Source organism: Sceloporus occidentalis, unplaced genomic scaffold (assembly GCF_023333645.1).
Source record: "Sceloporus occidentalis isolate IW3139 unplaced genomic scaffold, rSceOcc1.0.p SCAF_5, whole genome shotgun sequence".
Lineage (NCBI taxonomy): Eukaryota > Metazoa > Chordata > Lepidosauria > Squamata > Phrynosomatidae > Sceloporus > Sceloporus occidentalis.
This window is the reverse complement of record NW_028316985.1, coordinates 122,191,415-122,219,044: the sequence shown is the minus strand read 5'-3', so window position 1 is coordinate 122,219,044 and position 27,630 is coordinate 122,191,415. Positions and strand designations below refer to the sequence as shown.

The 27,630-nt window shown below is 39.2% G+C and overlaps 1 protein-coding gene across 3 annotated transcripts in view; it reads left to right on the top strand.

Moving 5' to 3' along the window:
* Nucleotides 1–27,630, top strand: part of MTUS1 (microtubule associated scaffold protein 1) — a 95,715-nt gene that overhangs the window by 30,717 nt on the left and 37,368 nt on the right. Inside the window, exon 1 of one of the 3 annotated variants that reach the window (XM_089525313.1) lies at nucleotides 3,168–3,592. The exons of the other annotated variants lie outside the window; for them this stretch is intronic. Coding sequence (XP_089381439.1) covers nucleotides 3,472–3,592 — 121 coding nt within the window. The 5' untranslated portion in view covers nucleotides 3,168–3,471. Of the gene's footprint in view, nucleotides 1–3,167; nucleotides 3,593–27,630 lie in introns of those variants that run through there. 3 annotated transcript variants of the gene reach the window in all.

The following is a 27,630-nucleotide window of genomic DNA, read 5'->3' as shown; positions in this document are numbered from 1 at the left end:
GCAGTACCTTACATTTCTCTGTGTTGAATTTTATTTTGTTAGCTTTGGCCCAGCTTTCTAGTCTATTCAGATCATTTTGAATGTTGATCCTGTCCTCTGGAGTATTAGCTATTCCTCCTCATTTGGTGTCATCTGCAAATTTGATAAGTATGCTCCCAATTCTGTCATCCAGGTCATTGATAAAGATGTTGAATAACACTGGGCCCAGGACAGAGCCCTGTGGGACTCCACTGGTCACTTCCCTCCAGGATGAAAAGGAGCCATTGTTGAGCACCCTTTGGGACTAGGACATGGGGCAGTGGATTCATAGTACAGAAAAAGAGATTCCACCTGAACATTAGGAAGAACATCCTGACATAGGAGCTGTTTCACAGTGGAATATGCTATCTCAGAATATGATGGAGTCTCCTTCTCTGGTGGTTTTTAAACTGCGGATGGATGGCCATCTGTCAAGAGTGCTTTGATTGTGTTTCCAAGCAGGGCTTGGACTGGATGGTCCTTGTGGTCTCTTCCAACTCTATGATTCTAAGTTGGCACAAGGAAATTATGGCTTTTGCATATTTATTGAGAAAGGTATTTAGCTTTCAGTCTTGAGCTCAAATTCCTAGGAGTGAATTCCACTGAATTAGATGGAGGTTTTCTTCTAAGCAGACATGGGAAATTCTGTGTACCATAACAAGGTTCCAGTTGGTGTTGATAGTACTGGTTTTAGGACTAGCAAGTTGCTTTATTAAAGCACTACATCAGAGGCTGGATGATAATTGGCTTCTGATGTTGTTGTGCACAGTGAGATTCAGACTTAACATCATATTTTCCCCTATTTGCATTTACAGCAAGAGTAGTAACCAGCATTGTAAGAAGAATGCTTTGCATTTCACAGGTATGGCGGGAGGAACTTCACACTTATGAAAGGACTGAGCCTTTGTTTGAAATTCAGCTCAAAGCAACCTAACTGAATGTATGCACTGCTGAGATTAGGTTTTTGATTATGATAAAGAAAAATAGGTCATGTTATTTAAGCTTGACCAAATGCATGGATCTGTGTTAGAGACAGATTTTGTTCTTTTTGTTCTACAGTATTTCCTGGAAGAGCTAAACATGTGTGTCTGTGTGATACAGAAAGAGAGAGAAAAATTAAGCCTATAGATGAAGAAGCATACAATAAGATACAAGTTGAGTCTCCCTTATCCAAAATGCTTAGAATTAGAAGTATTTTGGATTTTGGATTTGTCAGGTTTTGGATTATTTGTGTATACATAATGAGATATTTTGGTGATAGGACCCAAGTCTAAACATGAAATTCATTTATATTTCATATTGCATCTCATAAAGATAGACTAAAGGTAATTTTATTCATAATATTTTTAATAATTTTGTGCATGAAACAAAGTTGATGAACATTGAACCATCAGAAAGCAAAAGTGTCACTCTCTCACCAATTCAGGTTGACAATTTTTGATTTTGGAGTATTTCAGATTTCGGAATTGTGGATAAGAGAGACTCAGTCTCTCTCTGTGTGCATTTGTTGATCATTAGGCAGAAGAAAGGAGGCAAACACTGTTTTGTTTGGTAACCAGGGTGATGACAGAACTTAAAAAATGACTGGATTTTTCCCTCTCTGGGATTGGAGAAGGGAGTCCTGAGAACAGGAAGAGGAAATGGCTGGCAGGAGATTAACTCAGGACAGTTTGAGACTGAAAAGAAAACATTTCTGGGAAGGTGAGAAAGCTTCAGCTTTCTCTCTTCCCATTTGTCTCCTCCCTTCCTATACAATTGACTGTTTCTTGTTGTTTTAGAAGGAATATAATGTAAGGAAGTTAGCTACCACATGTCACATGTTAGAGGCAAGGGGTTGTTGAGATTTTTGGACCATTTTATTTTGATTACTTATTTGGCTTGCTTGGCTTTATGTGAAATTATATAAAATTACTGTTTCTTAGAAAGAGAATCAAATAAATTGTTTCTAATGTTCTTTATCCAGTGTGGTTAGAATAATCTTTTTGTTCTCAGGAGTCAGAACTTTCACTGCAACAAAAAAGTTACTTTTGTACGTAAAGGTACAGGGTAACAGAAGAAATCCAAGTCACAGCCTTCTATATATCTAACTGGCTGTTTTTTTTTTTTTTAATTTAATGTAATTTTAAAGTTCAGATATTGGGCCACTATCTCAACCTGATCATGAGATAATCACTATGTTATAATCAGCTGCATCTCTTGAATTCATGTCATGTTAAAAGTTAGACCTAACTAGTTTTTGACTTGTGGGTCCTCATATTCTGGAGTGGGGAAGTTGTAGCCCTCCAGATGTAATGGGATTGCAATTCACTGTTGACTGTGTTGATTTGGACTGATGAGAATTGCAGTCCAACATCCGGAGGGCCACATATACAGTGCTGTATTTGCTTAGTGGTGTGGTGACTATTTGCTTTTTTCCCCTAAGGGCACCTAGTATATCTCCTTTAGTATTTAAATCTTATACAATCGGCCCTCCTTATCCACAGATTTTTTTATCCACAGATTCAAACATCCACAGCTTAAAAATATTCCAAAAAATTATAAATTCCAAATAGCAAATCTTGATTTTCCATTTTATATAAGGGACACTATTTTGCTCCACGGAATTTGTTATCCATAGAGGATCCTGGAACCAAACCCCAGTAGATAACAAGGTCCCACTGTACCATGATCCTATATTGGAGTCCCAGGTTACTTTCCCTGTATTAAGGCATTTTTTTAAATGACAAGAAGCTGCAAAACTAGTCTGATCTTTCCTGCTAAGCTCTAAACATTTTGATCTTGTTAAGGCAGAAAACTCGGTTTAAGTGCAGATAAAGAAGTGCATTAGCTAATAAAACTGCTAGTATCTGATTAGAAAGTGCCAAAATACAACTGGCTATCCTTGCAGCATTGAACATATTTTGGAATCACTGAAATAGAATCTGATGAATAAAAGGTTCTGGGTTATATGAGGAATAATCCTAATGCATCTTGTGGAACATTAAATCTTCTTCTCCAGTGGCCTTGAAGGAAGAGTATATGATATGATCTGTGACATTGCTGTGTGATATATTCGGCCAGGAGACCACCCACTTCCTCCTCCTTCCCATCCCTACTGGGTCCTATAGTAGATTAAACATGAACAGTGTGATGTAATTCAGAGGCTGCTTGTCTTCTGAATCACAGAGCAGTTTTATTCTAAGGGTGAGCTTTGTTTTACAGCATCTGGTGGGGAAAGACGCTGCCAGCAGCATTAACATAGTGGATATTGTATCTTCCTTCTTGGATTCTCCTGGCTTTTCATCTGTTTATGGACAATCTCAGTGGAGAAACAAGGGAAGGCTTTGGTGTGTTGTGAGGGTGTTGTTGTTTTTGCCAAGTGCTGTGTGACCTCAGTGCTGGGTTACAAATATAGTATGTGACAGTACATGGAGGCTGTTTCCTGCTTGATTTTCTTCCAATTGCTTTGAAGACATGTTATGGTCTCCGAAATTCTCCTTATCCAATATGCACATTCAACTCACAGCAAAAGGATTACTCCGAAACCTTCGTCTTCCTTCTGGGTTTAGGAAAAGCACAGTTGTATTTCATGCAGGTTGGTAATTTTTCTGTATGCATGGGGGACATCTTGTTTACTTCTGCTGCTATTAATACCAGTAATGGTTTGCTCAGGGTGCTATTTCTCTCTGGCACTATAGGAAAATGTGTATTTGTTAGAACAGTTAGACATTTTCTCAGTAACAGAGCTGTGTGAGAGTGTGTGTATGTGTTTGTGTGTGTGAGAGAGATGTTAATCTGACAGATGCTAATCTGTTCGTAAAGTGAAGAATGTGATGCTCTTTTTTTAAAAATTTATGGCAAACATTCAAATGTTAGAAGCATTATGAAATGTGTTTAGCACAATAGCAGTGTGTTGGCATGCTGAATTTTTTCTTCTTCTGAATTTGAGAAAGATAAATATTTTACATTTTAAAATTAAAATAATACTCTTAGATTTAATGCACATAGATAGGCAGTAAAAAAACAAAAACAAATTATAGTTCCTGGAAAGACAGGACACGAATGCATAGAAAGCTTTGAAATGTGACCTCATTACATTTTTAAATCGATTGGTTGATAAAATAAATGTACTGTTGTGGAAACGTCCTTTTAAAATAGTGTATTAGAAATGCATTTTCAAACGGTGCACATAATAGTTACATAATTTCATGTATTTTTTATTTTGTGTGTGTGTGTTTAATTATGCCTCTTTGCCCAAGTAATTTAATGCTGGCTGCGTGTTTCTCTCTCCCCTGTCCAGCCTGGCAGCTAATATCTTTTCTAACATCTCAGTCCCTTGGGTAGTTTTTGCAGGCAAATCAGCTTGGCTGCTGTGTGTATGTGTGACTGAGAGAGAGAACATGCAGGCATACATAGTCGCTCCGTTGCTTTAGCACAGTAGTTGAACTGAGCTCATAATTATAATTGTGAGCAATAGTGACAGATCGGAACGTTTCATAAGCAAATTATCCAAGCATCAAAATAGGCAACACAGCTTGTATGAGAGGTACTCCTTGCTGTCTGAATATCTTAGCAGGTAGGCTAGTTAACATTTGTGTTAATCAGCTGATGAATATTGTACATTGTATGCTGCCTGCTGTTTAATTGGAACACAAAAATAAAGTAACAGTACATCTGTGCAAAGACTTAGAATGCAGTTGACTCAATAGCTGGATTTGCATAGCTGTTTGCTTGAAGGCTATTTGCCCATGCATTTCTGTCAACATGGTTGTGCTTGAAGCTTTGATGTATTATAGTGGTATTTTCATACATTCAGTTTACACACAGGGACCATGGATATCCATCTTGTTTCTGTGCACTGCATGATATTCATGAAACATCACTCCTGGAATATAGGCTTAACTTGACCAAATGCAATTATTATAACACTTACACTGAGTTATCCATATTTTTGTTCTTTAGCATGTAGAAGATAAGTAAAACATATCTGTTTTCAATTAGCAGAAGTTTGTGCTGTAACATCTTCTACCATAGCTTAGCTAGAGCACTGACTAGAAGATGTTGTTACATAAGTAGATAGACAATGATAGGGAAAGTGCAGCCCTTGGCTGCATGAAGCCTAAAAGGTTTTTTTTTTTTTTTGGGGGGGGGGGATGCCAAAATGCCTGACACTGACATGTGTGAGAGGGTATATTGTGTCATGTTTTGACTCTCCCAGAATGTTTTATGGTAAGTAAAGGCCTTTTTCATAATTGGAAGTGACCTAATTTTTTTTTTTACTTTTGATGACTTTCTGTTCAAGAAGAGGTCTTTTCTGGTCTTAATATGACCCTGGAAGATGGCTGGAATGTGGTAAAATTGCTGGTTTGCATGCTAGTGCAAAGAATTTGGTATTTTTTTTTTGCATGGGGGGTGCCAGAGGTGTATACGGTCTCCCCAAGAGTACCTGGAGAAAAGTGTGAACCCCCCCTCCCCAATAGCTGCCAACCCAAACTAAAATTTTATAGATGTTTGTGGTAAAGAGTCGACATCCACGGGTCAGTGTAAATACTATGTCTTAACTCTTATTTAAAATAAGGAGCAATCCCTTGGTGAAAAGCAAGAGTGCAATCTGTCCTGGAAGCACTGACTCCCTCTACTCTCTTATCCATCCAGCCTTAAGAGTAAGCACAAAGAGTTATGTCTGCTGGAATTTTGTAAGTTCTTTGACATTGCTTTACTTTGCTTCATTCTTTAGATCCTTTGCTATATGCCCTAAGTTTTACTCTCGACTTATCCACAGGTCATAGCGAAATCCATAATATTGGACCAAATATTTGCCCTCAAACTTATACACGAGGTTGACTTATAGTCAAGTATATACGGTAGACGATTGGAAGCGTAAGGAGGACGACGTGCACCCTCGATCTTTGCCCATCATGGCTGACCGCCCAGGGAGGGGATGCTATGACTACATTATTACGATCAATAATCAATGCATCCTTTAGGGAAAGCAAATTTCCATCACAACTAAAATTGGCAGTGGTTAAACCACCTTTAAAAAAGCCCTCCCTAGATCCCCTAGAGAGAAACAATTACAGACCGGTCTCCCTGTTACCATTCTTGGGCAAGGTGATCGAGAGAGCAGTCACCTTCCAACTCCAGGCTGTCTTGGATGAAACCGATTATCTGGACCCATTTCAAACTGGCTTCAGGGTGGGATATGGAGTGGAGACAGCCATGGTCACCTTTAAGCGATGATCTCCGTCTGGGCACAGACAGGGGAAGTGTGACCCTGTTAGTGCTCTTGGACATCTCAGCGGCTTTCGATATCATTGACCATGGTATCCTTCTGGAGCGCCTGAGGGAGTTAGGTATAGGGCGCACTGCGCTCCAGTGGCTCCAATCCTACCTCTCAGGCAGGTTCCAGATGGTGAGGCTAGGGGACGGTTGCTCTTCCAGAAAAGAGCTAACATCTGGCGTCCCTCAAGGCGCCATTCTGTCCCCTATGCTATTTAACATTTACATGAAACCGCTGGGAGAGATCATCCGGAGACATGGGGCGTGGGGTTATCAATCCGCTGATGACACCCAAATATGCTTCTCTATGTCCCCAACTGCTACAGTGACTAAGGATGACTTCTCCCCTCTGAATCCCTGCCTTGAGTCAGTAATGGGCTGGATGAGGAAAAACATACTCAAGCTGAATCCAGAGAAAACGGAGGTATGTTCCTTAGGTCCGGTGAGGGAAATTTGTCCACCACTCCTTGATGGGGGTCACATTTCCCCTGAAGGATGAAGTTTGCAGTCTGGGAGTACTTCTGGATCAGTCTCTACGTTTGTCATCTCAAGTGGATGCGATGGCCAGAAGTTCTTGGTACCAACTTCGGTTGATACGCCAACTGCGACCCTACCTCAACCGAAAGGACCTTGAAGCTGTTGTGCATGCTCTGGTAATCTCTCGTCTCAACTTCTGCAATGCACTTTACATGGGGCTACCCTTGTATCAAGTTCGGAAGCTTCAACTAGTGCAAAATGCAGCAGTCAGGTTGGTCACTAGTTCTTTGAGACTTGATCATATAACATCAATTTGAAAGATCTACACTGGCTCCCAGTTAGCTTCTGGGCACAATACAAGGTGTTGGTCATTACCTTTAAAGCCTTACATGGCTTGGGTCCGGGTTACTTACGGGATCGCATCTCCCTATACAATCTGTCCCGCACTCTTAGAACAAGTGGGAAAAATTTGTTGGAGATACCAGCATCCAAACATGTTTCTACTGCCCTAAAGGCCTTCAGTATAGCTGCCCCTACACTTTGGAATGGACTCCCAGAGGAGACCCGCCTTGTTACATCCTTAGAAACCTTCAGTAAGGCGGTAAAGACAGAGCTTTTTCGCCGCGCTTATCCTCCTGACCTCCTATGAAGACCACTAGCATGGAACGAGACCAGCTGACCCCGTGATTGATTGATGTTAATGTTTTTAGGTTTTTATGTTTTTATGTTCTTGTTTTTATTCTTTTAACTGTGTTTTTTAATAGTGCAGTAACTAATGCTGCAATATTGTAATCGTAATTTTAACCTTGCTGTGATCCCGCTTCGATCCATCAGGAGAGGCAGGAAGATAGAAATAAAAATTATTATTATTATTATTATTATTATTATTATTATTGAAGAATTCATATTTGATGGCTGGGTGTTAATGGATTTATAATTGGTTATGGTAACAAAATATTTACTCAAAGGATGAGACAAACATTGTTAGATAGTGAAATTATTTTGTGTGATACTCTCTAAGGTTTGATTAATAAAACTGTTAGACATTAGATAATAAGAGTTAGACTGTAAGTAGTGTTAAAGAATTCATATTTGAGTGTTAATGGAGTGATGCAATGGACCCTTCCCATAGGCATTTGGTTCTGCGGGGGGGGGGGGATAGGTGGGAAAAATGCAGAAGGTTGAGCCCCTTATTATTCAATGGTGGTGACATGTGCATGGATGCATCATGTGCCACCATTAAAAAATATGGCGCATGGCAATCCACACACAGTCAAATCCATGACTTGCCAGCCTGCCTATTCAAAGGATTTACTGTATTTGCTTATAGCAGTGATGGTGAACCTATGGCATGCGTGCCAGAGGTGGCACTCAGAGCCCTCTCTGTGGGCACATGTGCTGTTGCCCCAGCATAGAGTTTGCGAGAGTTTGTTACTAGAAAGCCGGGGGACATGGCACTTTGCAATAAATAATTGGGTTTTGGGTTGCAGTTTGGGCAGTCAGCCTCTGAAAGGTTTACCATCACTGGCTTATAGGAATAAAATATTTATTCAGAGAAAGACAAAACATTGTTAGATAGTTAAATGTGCCTATTTACATCATAGTGGGCTTTATTATAAAAAGTATTCTCTTTGCTTGAGTAAGGAGGAACACTACCTTTTCTAAGATGGCAGCTCTTCCCGTGTCTTTTTAAGGACATGTATTAAAATAGTTTTCAAACATGTGCTGTCTGGTTATTTGGGGGCACCTTCTAACCTACTAGCTAATTAATAAAGGATAATTATTAATCAGAGAGTAGATTTAGAAAGTGCCCCCAAATAAATTTTTAAAAAGCACCTACATAATGTTGTATCTTTCATAATGCACATGGTACCTTGAGGTGTTACTGTTATATTTGCGTGGATGAGCCCAGATCTGCTTTGTGTCAGCATGGCTGAAACTGAAAATAAGATGGAAGCATTAGAGAGAACTCAAAGCTAAAGAAGCTTGAATAATTTATACTTACATACTATGAAAACAGGATTTGCATAGCAAGCTTTTTGCAGCCCAGGCCATTTTATGTGGTTTTTTCATAATTTACTTGAGAAACTTGACGTTGTTTGTGGGCAAAGGTACAGTCTACTGCTTTTATATGACTCCAGTAAAATGTAGGAATTTATTTTTCATTTTCTGTAGCAGCACGTAGCTCCTGAATGGCACAGTGGTCTATGCACTACAGCTTCAAGATAGTGTTAAAATAAATTTTAATCAGGACAGTTGTACTGAAATTGCTCTCCTAGTCCTAAAGCTGTCTTAGCAAGATTTGCTGTAGAATTATATTTATGGGCACATGGTTTTTGTATAATGAAGCGTATTATAGGAGAACAAGGCTGTAAGGTTTGTGTCCTGTTTTTTGAATTACACAACAGTAAATATTCTCCCAAATGAAATCCTTTTTTAAAAAAAATAAAATAAAAGCCATTTAAGGTAGCATAGAATGGTGCAAGGATTTTTAAAAAAAATTCAAAATATCCTTGGCCATCAAGCACAGACGACAAATTCTCTCTCAGATTGCTTTGTTGAAATTTCAAAAGCATTTACCTAGTGCCAGTAAACATTTGTGTGCAAAGGACTGAATAGAAGGTCTTCATGCATCATTGATGTGACAGAATAGATAAGTATCTTAAGATAGCTGCCATGAAATGCAGAGGATGGGGTTCAAATGTTTATTTTGAACAATAATATATTTTGCTCAATTAATTTGAACAAATAATTTTCACATTTCTTAACACACCGTTTCTGTATTAGAGGGCTCCCAATAAACAAACATGTTTTCTCTTACTTCACTTTGAATATATTTTATTCTGAATGGTCCATGAATGCACAAGTGCCTCTTTCTACTTTTAAATCAAATAGAAGAGTTGACTAGGAAAGGACTGGTTCCTCCTTCTGTGTATTGTGGAAGTGGAAACTGTTACAAGTGTGCCCATCATAGCTGAAACAATGCATTTGGTTATCCATACCACAAGTTGAAGTGTAGTGTAAGAAATCTCATCAGGGAAAATGAAGGTACATAGGCTTGCATGCAATATATATGTATAAAGAGTTTTCATAGCATCATAGAGTTGGAAGAGACCATAAGTTCCATCCAGTCCAACCCTCCCCTGCCATGCAGGCAAAGTACTCTGGACAGACGGCCATCCAGCCTCTGCTTAAAAACCTCCAAAGGAGGCTCCATCACATTCCAAGACCGTAAATTCTACTGTTAACAGCACTTACTGTCAGGAAGTTCTTCCTAATGTTCAGGTGGAATCTCTTTTGTTGTAGTTTGCGTTCATTGCTCCATGTCCTAGTCTCTGGGTCAGCAGAAAACAAGCTTGTTCTGTCTTCAATACGATATCCTTTCAAATATTTAAACATGGCTATCATGTCACCTCTTAACCTTCTCTTTCTGAAGTTAAACATAGCCAGATCCCTAAGCTGCTCTTCATAGGGCATGGTTTCCAGACCTTTCACCATTTTGGTTGTCCTCCTCTGGACACACTTCAGTTTGTCAATATCATTCTTGAATTGTAGTGCCCAGAGCTGGACACAGTAGTCCAGGTGAAGTCTGAACAAAGCAGAATAGAACAGTACTACAGTGTTATACGCTGGGGTTTGGTTCCAAGATCCCCCGTGGATAACAAAATCCGTGGATAACAAAATCCGTGGATGCTCAAGTCCCATTAAATATGACATAGCAAAATGGTGTCACTTATAAAAAAATGGAAAATCAAGGTTTGATCTCTTGAAATTTATACTTTTTTTGAACATTTTCAAACCGTGGATGCTTGAATCCATGTATAAAAAAATCCATGTATAAGAAGGGCCAACTGTATTACCATTGATCTAGACACTACACTCCAGTTGATGTAACCTAGGGTTATATTGGGGGTTTTTAAGTGCTGCATCACACTGTTCACCCATGTTTAGCTTGTGGTCTACTTTTGCATGTGTCATCCTTCCTACGTTATTTCTGCCTAAATTTAGTGTCTTACATTTCTCCCTGTTGAAATTCATTTTGTTAGTTTTGGCTCAACTCTCTAATGACAATCTGTTAAAGATCATTTTGACTTCTGATCCTGTCTTTTGGGGTATTGGCTTCCCCCCCTAATTTGTCTTCATCTGCAAATTTGATAAGCATGTCTTCTATCCCATCACCCAAGTCATTGATGTTGAATAGTATTGGGCCCAGGAGAGAGCCCTGTGACACTTTCCTAGTTACTTTTCTTCAGAATGAAGAGAAGCCATTCGTAAACACCCTTTGAGTTAGGTCTATCCACCAACTACAGAGTCACCTAACAGGAGTATTGTGTAGCCAATATTTTACTAGCTTGTTTGCAAGACTATAATGGGGGAACTTGTCAGATGCCTTACTAAAATCAAGATATGCTACATCCACAGATTTGTTTAATCTTGACACAATGAAGAAAAGATTCTGGGCTAGCTGGACATAGAATATAAGTGGTTAGGGCACATCTGCTGTGCACCAACAGTTTTTTAGCGAACATATCAAATATTTGTTGTAGATGTTAAATTCAAATGGCTTGACAAACAGCATGAAGTGCCATATGGCATTCTCCTTAGGAAATTCTTACTTCAATTAATAAAACGTCTCTGATAAATTGTTAGGAGTTGACATCATATGAACAGAATGTCAACAGGACTCATACTCTAAATGGTAACCAATCATGGTAGTTGTATACTATATTCAGTAACTGCAGGGAGCATGCCTCTTACCATCAGTAGCTGAAGAACACAAATGGGAAAAGAAACCCCTAATCAAACCACATTTTCTATGGGGAGGAAAAACTGACTATGGGGTCAGCTCAGTAATGCTTTTGAACAGGAAACAAGGAGAGATCCAGAAACAAGCAAGCACAAAGTGTCTAATTAAAGCTTCAGGGATCTTTAAACAGGACTGTTGTCTCAGTAAATGTTATTAAAATGATATTTTATGTGTATGTGTCTTTACGTTGCCTGCCCACTCATGGTGGCCCCATGAATTTCATAGGGTTTTCTTAGGCAAGAAGAGGTGATTTTGCTATTGCCTTCTTCTGAAATATAGCCCACAGCATCTAATAGTCATTGGCGCTCTCCCAAGATCAGACTGGATCTGGTGCCTTTAGGGTATTACCTGTTGGGTTAGCACAGCTCTTTAAAGTACTTTGTGAGGTCACCACTTTGGCTGCATTTCAGTTCTCAACCAGTGTAACCATGTTCTTATTCAGATGTTAAAGTAAAGCCATTTGGGTTTGTTGCATAGTTGAGGAACGTTTAGCATTGGTTCTTCTATAGTAGATAGAGTAATTTCATGGCATATCTGCATGCTTGGTGGCTATTTCATTATTTATTTTTTATTAAATTTTGATTCATTTTAAAGGATTTACCTGTAGAATTATTATTGCAGCTGTGTGATTGCTTGAAAACTTAATAGGAATAAATGCATGGCTACCACCTAGTGTAAAGTTGAGGAGAAACATGAATTTCCAGATGTTGTTGGACTACCATTTCCTTGATTTCTCATCATTGACAGTGGTGTTTGTGGCTAATGATAGCTGAAGTCCACAACATCAGGAGGGTCACAAGCTACGTACCCTTGATCTGATTGAATGATTATGTCTCCAGTTTCACACTTCACAGACTGGCTGGAAAGAATCTTAACTGTGATGTGTTTGTGTAGTATTAGTTCATTTAAATAAATAAACTAATACTGAGAGTACTATATGTGTTTGTGTAGTATTAGTTCATTTAAATAAATAAACTAATACTGAGAGTACTATATTATAAAAGAAGGTGTCCAGATTCTATACTTTTAATAGTTTGTCCTTTATCTTTGAGTAAAGATGAATAGAAGGTGATAGGATTGGTATCTTTCCTGGATAAAATAAATATTTGTTTTAGTACAGCTGACTCTTGCATGGACAAGACCCAGTCAGACTACAGTTTTTGGTTGCAGGCCCAAGGTGAAAGTGAGCATCCTATAGAGATAGAAATAACTTGCTTTAAATAACCAGATACAGGTTTGTGCTACATTTGCTTACCAGCTATAAGAAAACTCTTCCTCTGTGTGTGTGTGTGTGTTTACTGTTCTCTCTCTCTTTCTTTGGGCTTTATCTTGATTTCAGAGGTAATTTATTTGTTTTTAAGGATGCCATTAAATATTCCTTAACTTGCTTTCATTAAAATGGGCATTGCTTAAAATGCTTAGGTTTGGTTGCATTATGTTCTCTGCATATTAGTATTGTTTGAGTGAATAGAATGACACACATTAAGTGATGATAAAAATAATCTTTGGGACACCTGGTATGGGTAAAATCTTCACCCTGCCTTAACACTGGGATGGTGTCAGATAATAGAAGGCTTTTCTCCATTTCGAAGATAATTGAGAATGATGGTTAATTGATGTTCTTTCTCCTAAGTAAAATTACTCCATTGGTACAAATTTATCAGTTATGCAACTAAAAATGCCAGTCTTCTCACTCCTCCTTCTTCTTATGTTAATTTTTGTAAAGATACTCTGTTATCATTGTTACCATGTCAGCAGGAGATTTCTTATTCAGATAACTCAGCTCAGCATGCCTCATTGTACTAGATCTGAAATGTGTTGTTCATTGATTATGCTTGTTTGAGTAAACTTTTAAAAAACAGTCAAATATTGCTCCAATTGCTCTTAAATATGTCAGAAATTTAACAGTGTGTGCTGAGTACATTAAATTCTTCCTGGTGGTGAGCTTCTACTCTTGAATTTCAACCATTCTCTTTGCTGTTGCTGAAATTTACTTGGATGCAACCCCTTTGCCCTAAAGAACCTATTGCAGAAATTCTTCTTCTTCGTGATCTCTGTGCCATGCACAAATGAGTTATCCTGCCCAGTGGCAAAAGCAGTTCCTGGGATTTACCATGGAGTGACATGGACATGGAAATGGATGTTTAAGGCCAGTTCAGTAAAGTGTCATCCTGGAACTATTGGCTGTTGACCGTAGACTTTGCAGTGTCCCTGCCCATCTCTAAAGGGCTTTAGCCAAAGCTTTGTACCTTGCGTGGAAACTAATTGGCAGCAAGTGGAGTGATTTTAATTCTGGTTTAATATGATCACTCCTGAATGTCCCAGTAACCAATCTTGCTGCCATGTTTTGAACTAATTGAAGTTTCTGTACTTAGTACAGAGGAAGCCCAATGTACAGTGCATTGTAAAAGCCCAGCCTTGAGGTTGTCAGTGCGTACACTGCCATTATGAAATCCTCCTGCTCTAGGTAGGAGTGCAGCTGGCATAATAACCAAAGCTGATAGTAAGTCCTCCTGTCTGTTGCATCTATTTGAGCTATCATTTGGAGCAATGGATTCAGATGCACCCCCAAACTGTGAACCCAATCTTTCAGTGGGACTGTAATGCTTCCAAACCCAGGTTGGTACTGTTGATAGTAAGCATCTCTGTCTTGTCTGGATTCAGCTCCAGTTTGTTTTTCCTCATCCAGCCCATTACCTCCTCCAGGCATTCATTCAGAGGAGACACACTATCTTTAGCTGAGGCTGTATTTGAAGGCATGGAGAAATATATTTCTGCAGGTGACACTCAGCTTGTAACATTTAATAGTACATTAACCTCAGGGCTTCTTTGCTAGTAAGTTGTTCTGCAACTACCTAACTCAGTAATAGTGGAATCTTACAGACAATTATTCAAAAATAAGCCCTTCTGGGTTCAGTTGAGTTACACGTAGGTAAGTGGATATAGGATTGCAGCCTAACTTCAGTTTAGTTTCCTTATGAGGCCTGAAGCCTTGCTCTTGGCATGCCACCTGAGATATTTTAGTTTTATGATTTGAAAGCTGTTCCAAGATTAGAAGGGTTGAATAGCGATCAAAAGATATTTGTAAATAGGTTTCAGTCCTAAATAACTGACCAACCTGACTGAGAGGAAAGGAGCATGTCTTTCAAATGAGTCATCCTTCATTTAAACATTTAATTCCCTTCTTCGGTATTTGTTTTTCAGCACTGACACTGTATCTATATTAAAAAGCTATGGCACTGGAGAGCTCTTAGGTTACCATTAGGCTGTTGGCTTTTAATATTCTAACTATACTGAGTTGAACACAGGCTTTTATATTTAATTTGGTTAAATTTAAAGTGTACAGTTAAATGCACACAGCTTGTGAATCAGCACTCAATAGGACTATCCTGTTATGGGCTTAAAGGGGAGACAATATTGAAATTCTAGCTATTGTTTATACTGTCCAGTTGTACTGTGCTATTAAACACTTTTAAAAGCTCAAGCTTTAGTTTCATGCTTTCTCTGTTTATTGTGACATTTTGCTATTGTAGCACAACTCTCACATCATATTGTGTCAGTGTCACAAGAAATAGTCAAAGCGTCAAAGCAGTTACTTGGCCTAATGGCTTTTCTTTGCCTAATCTGTACCCTGTGAGGAGCTTCTCCTCTCCTTTTCCTGATTTTCCTTCAGATGCCTTGTGTTGCTGGTTTTACTTATGAGTTCTGTACATACTGTCACATCTTCCCTTTCAGTGGTTTCTTTAAAAGAAAAACAAGGTTGGTGAGGCTAGAGGTTACTAGCATATAGCCTGTTGAAGATACCTAGCCTTTACCCTTAGTCTGTTGTGTCCTTTTTTGGGCTCTTGGCATTCAAGTATGCCAGTAATTTCACCTACTCCCACTTCTTTGTTTTGTTGTTCTGAGTGCTGTGTTTTCCTCTGTGCTGTAAACACCATTGTATTGTGGGTTGGGCATTGTATTGCGGCATCTCTTTTTGTAGAGTTCCTTCTAAGCATCTTTCTCCCTCACGTGGGACTCACTGGCAACTGACCAATTGTCAAAGTTGTCTTGACCTTTGTCCTGTGTATTTTTGTTCAGTCATGATTCCCTTTTGCTCACACTCCACCAGCTGCCTTTCATTATGGCACACTTGCTGTCCACTGCCTTCAAAGACTTCCTAAGCTCTGTCTCCCAGTACATTCTGAGGACTTACTGGTTATCATAGTGACATCTGATCTCTGGCTCCTTTGCCTTCTTGGGGACAAACAGATGGGCAGGATATCATGAGCAAGCCCCCATAGTATCCTGTCCACAATTTCCACCCAGGTCAGTCCCCAGGCTGGCACAGCATGTTTACATGCCAACCCTCCACCACACCATGAATCTGCTGCCGCCGCATGCTCCTTACCTGTTACTGCTGTTGCATCCTCTCTGAAGACCCCATCATAACCTGTAAGGGCAGAAACAGGGCGCCTGGCTACACACACATGGCCAAGCACCCCTTTCCAAGATTGCAGGCTGTGGCAGGGACCTTCAGAAAGGATGCAACAGCTGCAACAGGTAAAAATTGTGGGCCTGTCCTGCTGTCATGACAGAGAAAACTGTTGCAAACTCGCTGAAAAACTCTGCTGCAAACATCCGGTCTTTTTAGATCAGATTAAGGGCCTTTTGGGCCAGGCTCATACTGGATCCATGGGATCCATGTCCAGTCTGCCTGATCCTGGCTTGGGACTAATGGCTTGTGCCATCTGGACAGGATGATGACAGGATGAGCAGGCCTTTTAGCCCATGCAGACATGGCCTATGTCTTCATCCATCCTTCTACAATGGGCCCTTGTTATCCCCTGGGGTTTGGTTCCAGGACCTCTCGTGGATAACAAAATCCATGGATGCTCAATCCCATTAAATACAATGGCATAACAAAATGGTGTCCCCCATATAAAATGGCCAAATCAAGATTTGCTTTGGAATTTATACTTTTTTTAAAAAAAATTCAAATCATAGATCTTTGAATCTGTGGATAAAAAATCTGGATAAGGAGAGCTGACTTCCTTTCACAGAGCTTAACAGTGCACAAATCCATACTCAAAAGGGTTTGGTGTGCACTTTCTCCCTCTGCTGATGAAGTTCAGTTAGTTGCAGTATATTCAGTTAATGAGATCCTGGACTGCTCCCCTTCTCAATACTCTTAGTGGGATTGTTCTAGAATTCTGTCTGCTGAGTTGTTCCCAGACCCATTCTCCAAAGGGCTGAGACTTCTGTACATGTCCTCCAAGACCCAGACATGGTCCAAGACACAGTTGGTACTGATACTAGCCTCAATCGCAAGAATTCTGTTCAGGTGTGTCTGGTTTTTAGGCTTCATCTTGCCATGACTTGTCTTTCATGCACCCAGTACCTCTTTAGGATGTTCAGCTCCCAATTCTGTGGGATCCCTTCTGTTGTTGCTATTCCCAGTTGATAGTCCAACAACCCATATTCCATAAACATCAACTTCAGCACTCAGAGGATGACCCCTGGAGAAGCCCTTATGAGCCTGTCATGAGCCCTGGATCATACTGTTTGTGAAGACTAAATTCCATCTACAGCTTCAGTAACTGTGAATGCTACTTTGGTGCTCACAGTGGTTTTGATTATGATTGCTGCTGTTGCAGAATCCACTGAACACTTGCTTACTTCACATTCGTGTTTCACTGATCTAACAAAAGTTTCAGTAGTTTCAGCATATCCATTTCAGCAGGCCAAGTGGATATTGCCATCTCCTTGTAGATCTGATAGCTGCCCATTTCATTCTTTCTCAGGTAATGCCCATGAATCCAGTGATGCTTACTATGAGTCCATGGCTTCGTCCAGTGCATTTGAACAGGGTTCTTCCATTTCTCCAGATGCCACAGTTGGGGACACACATCCTTTGGTATGCTTTGACAACATTCAGTCTTATTTAGACTTACTAACATATGGGCATGGTGTTGATCTGGGCACCAATCAAAACCAATATTTCTAGCTTCAATACCTGTATTTGCCTTACCTCCTAAATGTAGCTGGCCAGTCATGGCTGAACCCAACTTCCATTCCTTCAGCATCCCATCAGGTTGGACTAATAAATCCAAGAAGGTAATTATACCTTCCTATTCAAATATCTTGCTGCAAACTCCAATAATAATAATAATAATTTGTACCCTGCCTCTCTGTCCAGCACAACTGTGGCGGCTTACATGTTAAAATACAATCAAATTCCAACAACCACCCCCTCTTAGTAAAATACAGTTAAACAATTCAATTTGAGGGGAGTGTAACCCCATCGAGGACTGAGGTTGTATTCCAATACCTGGGTTCAGGGCCGCTACTGTAAGTACCTCATTCTTCTTCCTTGGATATAGAAAGATGCAGACTTAATGCCATAGGCAGAAAACTCCCCCCCCACACACACACACACCAAAGCTTCCTGAAGAGGACTGTCAGTTCATTTTAGCCTACCATGCTGAGGTGCACAGGCTTTCAAATCAACATCTTCAGCTCCAGGCACCATTCCAGCTGTGGAACCAAGGCACTCGCCTTGTTCATCTCCCTTTGCTGACATCCACAACTTAGATCAGGGTGGGCAAAGTGCAACTGAGTGTCACATGTGGACCCCTACAGCTTTTTTGTGGCCTCCAGAGCCATCCATTGATCAAAAATTGGGGGCAGAGCTTCTCACCCTTTCTTGGCTCTATAATGCTCCAAAATGACCTCTGTGTGGTACAGAAGGAATTTCCACCATGTTTGGAGGGTCTTTGGGTTCCCAAAATTCAAAACAATTTTTTGTAAATGTTTTCAAAGTATGGGGGTGTTTTTGATTTGTTTTGTTTGCTTCCAGATGCTCTCCAGGGAGTCTGAGGGATTATTCCATCGTGTTTCAGACCCCCTAAAGCTAATTTAAGATCAGGAGAGGCCTTTGTTGAAAAAGGAAGTGATCTCTGATTACTTCTTGTTGTTACGGCCTTTCTTGGGCCTCAAATGCCCAGAAACATGATGAAAATATTGCACATGTTACCCTAAAAGGGCATTTAGGAACATCTGGGGGGCAAAAATTCTGATTTATTTTTGCAGGGAGTGGGTATGGTGAGGCTGTGGCCCTCCAAGATTTTTTTGGGGGGTGGTGGTGGTGGAGGCTAATGCAGTCCCCTGGTCTTTCGCAGTTGTTCACCCCTGGTGTAGTTCAAATGCACATACAAGGGTTGATGATCTGCCCTGTGCATCTTAAAATTAAGAGTGGTAGTTGTGTGTTATGTACATTTTCCCGTTAACAACTAGTCATTGCATTTTTTTTTAATTTTTAAAAAATGTGTGGGTGGTATCCTTTTTAACCACAAGCAAAGCGTTGTTGTTCTCTACGTAAAACTAAGACAGTGTTAGACAAAAATAGTGTCAACTCCACTGTGTTCCAAATTGGAGTAAAAATAAGCGTGCATGAATGTTATAGAAGTTGTTAGGTAACTAACAGTGCAGTGAAAAGAACTTGGGCTAGGGTAAGCTGCTTTCAGATCCTTATAATTATGTGGGCTAAACCAATGTACACTATTGTTCTTAAAATTCTCTCTCTCCAGATATGCTGAGGCCAGTGTCAGTAAAGCACAGTGGAGCCCTACAGCTTGATTTCCGGGCATTATGATAACTTCTTAACACATTGGTCATGACTCACTACTGCGGCCAGCATTTCTAAGTTTGTCTTCTGCTGTAATTTGCAAACTGTTTTATGTGGCCAACCTTAACATTGAGCCAATACAATAGCATAGTGAAACGGTATCATCTATAAAATGGCCAAAGTAATGTTTGCTCATCACTTTGCCTTCTCACATGTCAGTCTGTAAGCACTTCTGGTCATCAGATCTCTTCAGATAATTTAAATAATACCCAATCCCTTGTCCTGTCAATTTGGAATGTGATGGGTGCTGTGAGTCAGATAGGGAAGCAACAAGAGTCTGATAAGGCACACAAGCTTTGTATTAATAACCTCTATAGGTAACATTCATATTGGTAGTAGGTACAAATCATGTTTTTCTATATGCAGTAGAATGTAGAACTTCAGTGATGACACAAGTAAAATATAACATTGAGCCAGTTGTGTAGCCACAAGGAGCTAATCTGTCTGCATACCCTAAGGCTGGAGCTCTTTGTATTAATTAATCTACAGATTAGCTGCATCAACTCGATAAGTGTATTGAGAAACTGGAGTAAACAAGGTACACAAGTCTAGCTCTCCATAATTAAAGCAACCAGCATGGCTCTAGCAAGTGAGCATAGATGCACACTTTAAGAAATTTTTAAGAAGTACACACAATCAAAACTCAAACCAATGTGGTCCTGTAGTGATTTTGTAAACCTCTATTAATAGCACAACCCAGCCATGGAAATGTCTAACGGGAGAAATTCCTTTGCTTATAGCAGTACTAAATATCCTACTTCGTCTCTTTTGGAAATGGGTGGATTCTTCAAGGCCTTAGATTATAACACAGACACCAGGATTTAAACAATTGAGACTTAATCAATTATAGAATTATAAAATGATATTGCTGGAAGAAGCCACAAGGACCATCCAGTCCAACCCTCTACCATGCAGGAATAGACAATCAAAGCACTCCTGACAGATGACCACCCAGCCTCTGTTTTTAAAAAACCTTCAAAGAAAGAGATTCCACAACACTCTGAGGCAGCAAGTTCCACTGTTGAACTGCACTTTCCGTCAGGAATTTCTTTCTAATGTTTAGGTGGAATCTCTTTTCCTATAGCTTGAATCAACTGCTGCATGTACTTGCTCTATCTTCAATATTATATCTTTTCAAATATTTAAACATGGCTATCACATCCTTAACCTACGGTACTCTTCTCCAGGCTAAAGAGCTCCCTAAGCCACTCCACATAGGGCATGGTTTATTGACCTTTCATCATTTTGGTCACCCTGCCCTGGACACATTCTAGCTTGTCAATATCCTTCTTGAATTGTGGTGCCCAGAATTGGACACTGTAATCCAGGAGATGTCTGACCAAAGCAGAATAGAGTGGTTCTGTTGATGCAGCCTAGACTTACGTTGGCTGTTTTATCTGTCACATCACATTGTTGACTCATGTTCAGCTTGTGGTCTACTCATTCAAGGAGACAATATTTTCTTCAAGTCTAATTTATTGAAAAATACTCTAGTTCCTATTTTTCAGATATTACAGTGAGCCCTTCTTATCATGGATTTTTTATACATGGATTCAAACATCCACGGTTTGAAAATGTTCAAAAAAATATAAATTTCAAATATCAAACCTTGATTTTCCAATTTTTATAAGGGACACCATTTTGCTATGTCATTATATTTAATGGGACTTGAGCATCCACGGATTTTGTTATCCACGGGGGAGCTTGGAACCAAACCCCAGAGTATAACAAGGGTCCACTGTATATTGTTCTAGTAGTCTTCCATGAGATCTCCTAAAGTAGAAAAAACTAGATCAAATAGGTTGGAGAGTTAAATGTTCCTTACACCGATGACCAAATTCATAAATTTTCACCAAAATGGCAGTTCTATGAAGATGCAGTACAGTGGACCCACCGTACATATTGCCAGTGGGCTAACTTGACTATACATTGTGTCCTTGGTATTCTCTGGGATTTGGTTTCAGGAGTGCCTGTGGATACCAAAGTCCATGGATGCTGAAGTCCTATTAAATACAATGGCATAGTCAAATGGTGTCCTATATATAAAATGGCCAAAGTAAGGTTTGCTTATCACTTTGCCTTCTCACATGTCTGTCTGTAAGCACTTCCTGTCATCAGATCTCTCCAGATAATTTAACTATTATCCAATCCCTTGTTCTGTCCATTTGGAATGTAGTGGGTGCCATGAGTCAGATGAAGAAGCAACAAGAGTCTGATAAGGCACACAAGCTTTGTTTTAATACCTCTATAGGTAATATTCATATTGGTGGTCATGCTTTTCTATATGCAGTAGAATGTAGAACTTCAGCTGTGACAGAAGTAAAATATAGAAATTATGAAACATAGAAAATATGACACAAGTGGAAGAGATTAATTTGTTACTTTTTGTTTGACAAAGAGATGGCTGCACACTCCATTATCCAGTGGAAGAACAGATCTGTGATACCTGAAACCAATGCCTAGAGTGTCATACTCCCCACCAAAAGACTTGATTTTGCAGTAAAGTGTGATCTGCAAGCTTCTGTCAGCAGCCATTCTCTGTTAAATTAGCAGCCTTCAACTCCCCACAGGCAGTTAAAATTCTAATCCTTCCAAGGCTTTAATTTTGCAAAGGAAGCATTTTTAGTGAAACTTAGTGGCCAAGATATTTTGATGTCAGTTTGTGCTGAGTGTTATCTCTAAACTTTTTCAGAGGACAAGGCAAAGTGGGTTGAAGGGCTGTTTAATGTATTTATTTGATGTGAGCATGCTTAGCTGAGAAGAGGAATATGAACAATAAGCAAGAAAAGTTTAACTCTGTAAAGAGTTACTCTTTATCATCACTGAAGTTTTACATTCTACTGCATATAGAAAAACATGATCTGTACCTACTACAACACATGTCCTGGGCATTAGATTGCCCTTACATTCATGCTGTTATGCCAGCCAGCAAAAAAGAGGTATAAATATTTTAAAGAATATGTATAGTTCTGTGATAAGATGTAAAACAAATTTTAAATCTCTGTATCTTCCTCTTGAAGTGCTTATATGGCATATTCAGTAGCTTACTCAATCTTGTTTTGAAACACAGGGTAACAGTTCTGAATTGTTGTGTTTTCAAGTTGCTTCTGACATATGGTGACCCTAAGGCGAACTTATCATAGGGTTTTCTTGTCAAGTTTCTTAAGGGGGTTTGCCATTGCCCTCTTCTGAAGCTGAGAGACTGTGACTTTCCAAGGTCACACAGTGGGCTGTCATGACTAAGCAGGGATTCGAACCCTGGCCTTCAGAATCATAGTCCAATGTTTAAACCACTACACCATGCTGGCTCCGCAATTCCGCATAGTTGCCTCCTAAGAGAAAATGTTTTGATCTTTGCTTGTTATTATCTGATGCAGAGAATTAAAAAAATATGTAGTAGGCTAGACATTAATGTAGAATGTAGACTGTTTGTAACTTCTGTATGCTTTTGTGTTAATCTTTTATACTGTTTTAACAAGATGATTTTAATTGCTTTTAAATTCTTATTGCAAAAATTTTTTAAATGCTTTTATCTTGTGAGCTGCCTTTGATTCCTTTTCTGGGAGAAAGGTGGCATAGAAATTAGACAGACAGACAGACAGACAGACAGATAGATAATGGTAGCAAAACTTTACCTTTTACAGCTCTCCACTTTTTACAACCATAACCTAGATTCACGCCTCCAGTTATCTTGTGATGCATGTTAACTATAGTAAATCTGTATGATTTAGGGGAAACCTCTAAGTTTTGAAAATGATGGTGCAAAGAAGGAAATGTATGCTTTATATACTGTGAATAGTGTTCTCTTAATGGATCATGAAAAGAGGAGAGACCTCACTACAGTGATGGGGGAAAGTGCTCATCTTCTGGTCCATCAAGCAACCATGTTGTATGAATTCACAGGAAATCTGGGCATTAACATGAGACTAGGCAATCACTGGAGGAATGGGCTTTTGAGAGCTCAGACTTGTATGTATGAAATAAATCTTGTTTGCTTGTTTCAATTTTTGAGCAAAATACACAAATCATATTGGTTGGGTAGTTCATTGCATGTTAAATTTCAAAATAGCATAGCAGTCTCCTGCTTATGTTGTAGTCCAAAAATTGCCTGTAGAGGGCTGCAGAGAGAGCCATTCAGATACTGATTAAACAAGGGCTGTCGCTCCACCAAACTATTTTTAATTGCTAAATCATGAACTAATAACTTATGCATAACCTGTTTATTTTATTTATGAAGACAAAACAACATTTTTAAAGAGGGCATATTAATAAGTCACAGTAAGTTTCAACTTCAAAGGAGGAAATGCTTTATAATACTTGACACTTGCAGTTAGTATTCATTCTTCAAAAAATTAGAATGTGTTGCTCAGTGAGTTGGTGGCATCTTCTTGATTGATCAAAACATTTTGAGTTCATTCTGTCTAGCTTATTACTATATCTCTTTTAAAGACCTTTCTGAAATTGTTTATTCTGAAGCATGTACAGAAAGATTAGTCTGCCCTGAGTTCAGTTTTTGAAAAAAGGTGGGTGTAATTGTGTAATTTGCTGCTTAATGTGGTGGTGGGAGAGTTAAGGAACACTTGCTTTTCCATTTGTTTAATTCATAATTGCAGCTGCTTCTGCAAAAGTATTTTTCATTAAGGGATATTTTAGCACACAACTGGCTATAAAATACCCTTTGTAAAAACAATTTTTGAAATTTTAGAAAATAGAGCGGAAGAAAGCATGCATTGTCATCTAATATGAGTAGTTTAGCACTAATCCATGTGTTTGTTTGTTGCTGCAGAAGAACGCAGGCTCCAGAAGTGCACACAATTAACACACTTACCATAAGCAACAATTAGTAATTTACTGGTAAAGTTTTCCCAGTTCATGTCCCTGGAAAGCCCTAATTTGTTCAGAAATGAGGAGTGAGAATGGTAGTATCTTTGTCTATTTTTTGTAAGTAGATTCTGGGAAAAAGGAGAATATAACTTGCAGCTTCAGTGACATTGTGCCTCTGGAACACAAAAATATGGGGCTGTTTTTGTTGTAGTTTTCCTTGAAGTACATAGTTTCCAACTTATGGCAAGGAATGCCTGTGACTTGCCCATGGTCACCCAGTGGGCTTCCATGGCCAAGTGAGAATTCAAACTGGTTTCCAAAAGCTGTCATTGCTCAATCCACTACACCATGCTGGCTCTCTAATGGCGTGATCACATTCCTTAATTGCCTGTTCTAATGCAATCCGTGATGCTCTAAGAACTGTATTATGAAGTGAGCCTGAGTTATAATTTGAGTATCTAAATAATTTTCAGATTCCTTTTTTGGGGGTGTCTTATTCAATTGACTTGCCTCCTTAAAAATGTGTCATTCTGTAGTGGACCCTTGGTATCCACTTAGGTTTGGTCCCAGGACCCCCTGTGGATAAAAAAAAATCTGTGAATGTTCAAATCGCATTAAATAACATGAATAATAAAATGGTGGCTCTTATATAAAATGGCAAAATCAAGGCTTGTTAGATAGATAGATATTCAAGCTGTGGATGCTTGAATCAATGGATAAAGAGTACCTGGATACAGAGAGCTGACTGTATTTCTTCATCTAAATGCTGTATATTTTTGACATACATGGAAGTGGCAGGGGAGGGAGTAACCCTGTGATCTGAAATGGGGTCGGGGAAGATAAATGAGAAAAATCAGTATGCCCAATGGAGGAAATGGGGTTGAAATCATTGTATTGATACAGTAGTGGAAAGAGTCAGAAGATAGTTAAACAGTAAAAGGAAGATGAATTTTGAAAAATGGGAAGGAGTGGCACTTAGGAAAGCCAATTAGATGTTGTAATCAGAAGTACTCCAAAATCTGCACTTCAGTTTATTTTCTTCTGAAAACAAATATGGTATTCATAATTGGACCATTGTTATATCCTAAATTGGTAGAAATTATAGTTTGAAATGTGGGATCAACATATATCTTCTTCTTTGGGAATGTTGTGTTTTCTTGCATTTACTGACAACTGTAATTATCTCAGGTGCTGCTATTGTCTGCCAGACTGTCTGCCAGAATAAACTTGGCATAATACTGTGGTTTATGGTGCTTGTGCAAGCTATACCTTATCTGAAGTACTTGTGCAACCCATTGGTTCACAAAATGTTAACTACATTGTGGCTGTGGTTCCTCCCCACTGTCTGCTTTTGTACTGAATAATCTCACTACTCATTCTGTCACTTGATGCCTTGAATTTAAATAGGCAGTTATTTCTCAAATAATAAACTTGTTAATTAGGTGCCATGACAGTCTTTTATATTATATCCCAGCAAGCTCTCTAAGTGTGGGAACTGTTTGGAATTTAAGAGCAGAATTGCAGATGTATAAATTCTAATTGATTAGAAGTTTTTGTTTTGAGCCAGCGTGGTATAGTGGTTTGAGCGTTGGACGAGGTGAACCTTTTTGAGGCCAAGTGCTCAAACTGCAACCCAAAACCCACTTATTTATTGCAAAGTGCCATGTCCCTCTGGCTTTCTAGTAACAAACTCTGCAAACTCTGTGCTGGGACGATAGCACATGTGCCCACAGAGAGGGCTCTGAGTGCCACCTGTGGCACACATGCCATAGGTTCGCTATCACTGGACTAGGACTTTTGGAGACCAGGGCTTGATTCCCAGCTCAGCCATGGAAACTGACTGGGTTACCTTAGGCAAATAGTAGGTACAGTACTTAGTTCTTTCAGCACAGATACTTAGTATTCTTGAATTTAAATTGTTCCTGTTTTTAACACACATTGAACAGTATTTTAAGTGATACTGCATTCCCATGCATGGCTGCTTTTATACTGAACTCCCACAGCTTGACAGTAATTGTTGCTTACCTACCTTAGCCACATCCTGTTTGACGTGAACTCAGCCTTTCTGAATCTGCTGAGAGGTGGAGGTTATATGTCATACATGGAAAACAGCTTCCATAAGGAAGATGGGATCTGAAATATATTAGTCACAGTTGAACTAGCCAGATTTTACAGGACTTTAATTTTTACACAGCTAGTAAAGTTTGATCTCTCAGCATATTCAATTTCTGCTTCTTTACCCTTCCTCTCACTAGCTGTTCTGTAACCTGTGTGTGTGTGTATGCATGTATGCCTTCAAGTATTTCCCCTTCTCCAAATATTTTCCAGCTTAGACACAGGGTCACTAAACTGAAATCAATTTCTAGATCACTTTGTATTACCAAATAACAAACAAACAAAACAAAAGATCCCCAGGGGGGCAAAAGTAGTAAAATTTCCCCTCAAGCTCTTGGCTACTGTGGGGCATTTGGGGCAAAAATGAGTTTTCAAAAATGGCATAACCTTCCGCTCCATATTTTAGGAGGCTGCTAGGGGACTCAGGGACCCACAAAATGATGGCAGGGGGCACTACAGTTCTCGGCCTATACTTTCCCCATCCTTGCTGTAACCCATTTACTTCCTTCGGTGTGTGTCAGAAGCACAGCCTTTCAAAAGCATGATTGTATTCTCCCTTTTGATGTGGTTAATGTGTTTACATCAGGTTTACACCACATTTGAACAAAGGATTTCTAAACTCACAAGAACAGGTTGTAGATTTGTGGAAGGGGGCAACTCTCTTTTGACACCATCTTAAGTGCTGTAGCTCCATCTTATGGAATCCTGGGGTGTGTAGGTTTACCAGGTCTTTTGCTTTCTCTGCCAAAGAGTGCTGGTACCTCACAGAACTGCAAATCCCAGGATTTTGTAGGATGGAGTTAAAGTGGTATAAAATGGCATTATTTCTACAGTGTAGCTACATCCTTAGTTCAAAAATGTGTGGTATGCATATGTAAATATTGCACCTTGCTCATATAGAACTGTGGAAACACTCTTGTTCTGAAGTATGTTCTAGGAAATGTATATGGTACATCATGTTATATGTTTCTCCTTTAGACAGTATGAGACATAAGTAAGCACATGGGTGTTCCCAGATGATGGTAAACTGTATTTGCAGATTCTAAAACTACAAGGAATTCTGCATTTTCTGTATTAATAATCTTAAGGATTCTATAGTTTCAATGCACTTGAAAATACAGCTCTACTTGGTCAGGGGAGTTGCTTCCTTGTCATTCTGCAAATGTGATGCAATTTGAAGTTGTTTTGAAAATGAAGCGAAATGAAATATGTCTGATACCAGCATGATATTGCTTATGCAGACTGCTACTCCGATAGTAGCATATCCATCAAGCAGATAATGAGGCAGACTGGAAAACAGATAAACGTTTGTGGTCTAAAATCTCTGTGGATCATTCTCAGCATGTGGATAGATTGTTTTTGGCTGAAAAGGCAAGCTCTTCTTAAGTATCTCTGGTTGCTTAAAGAAGACAAACAAGTCATACAAATAAAACAACACACCCATATACATTCTTTTGACTGACAT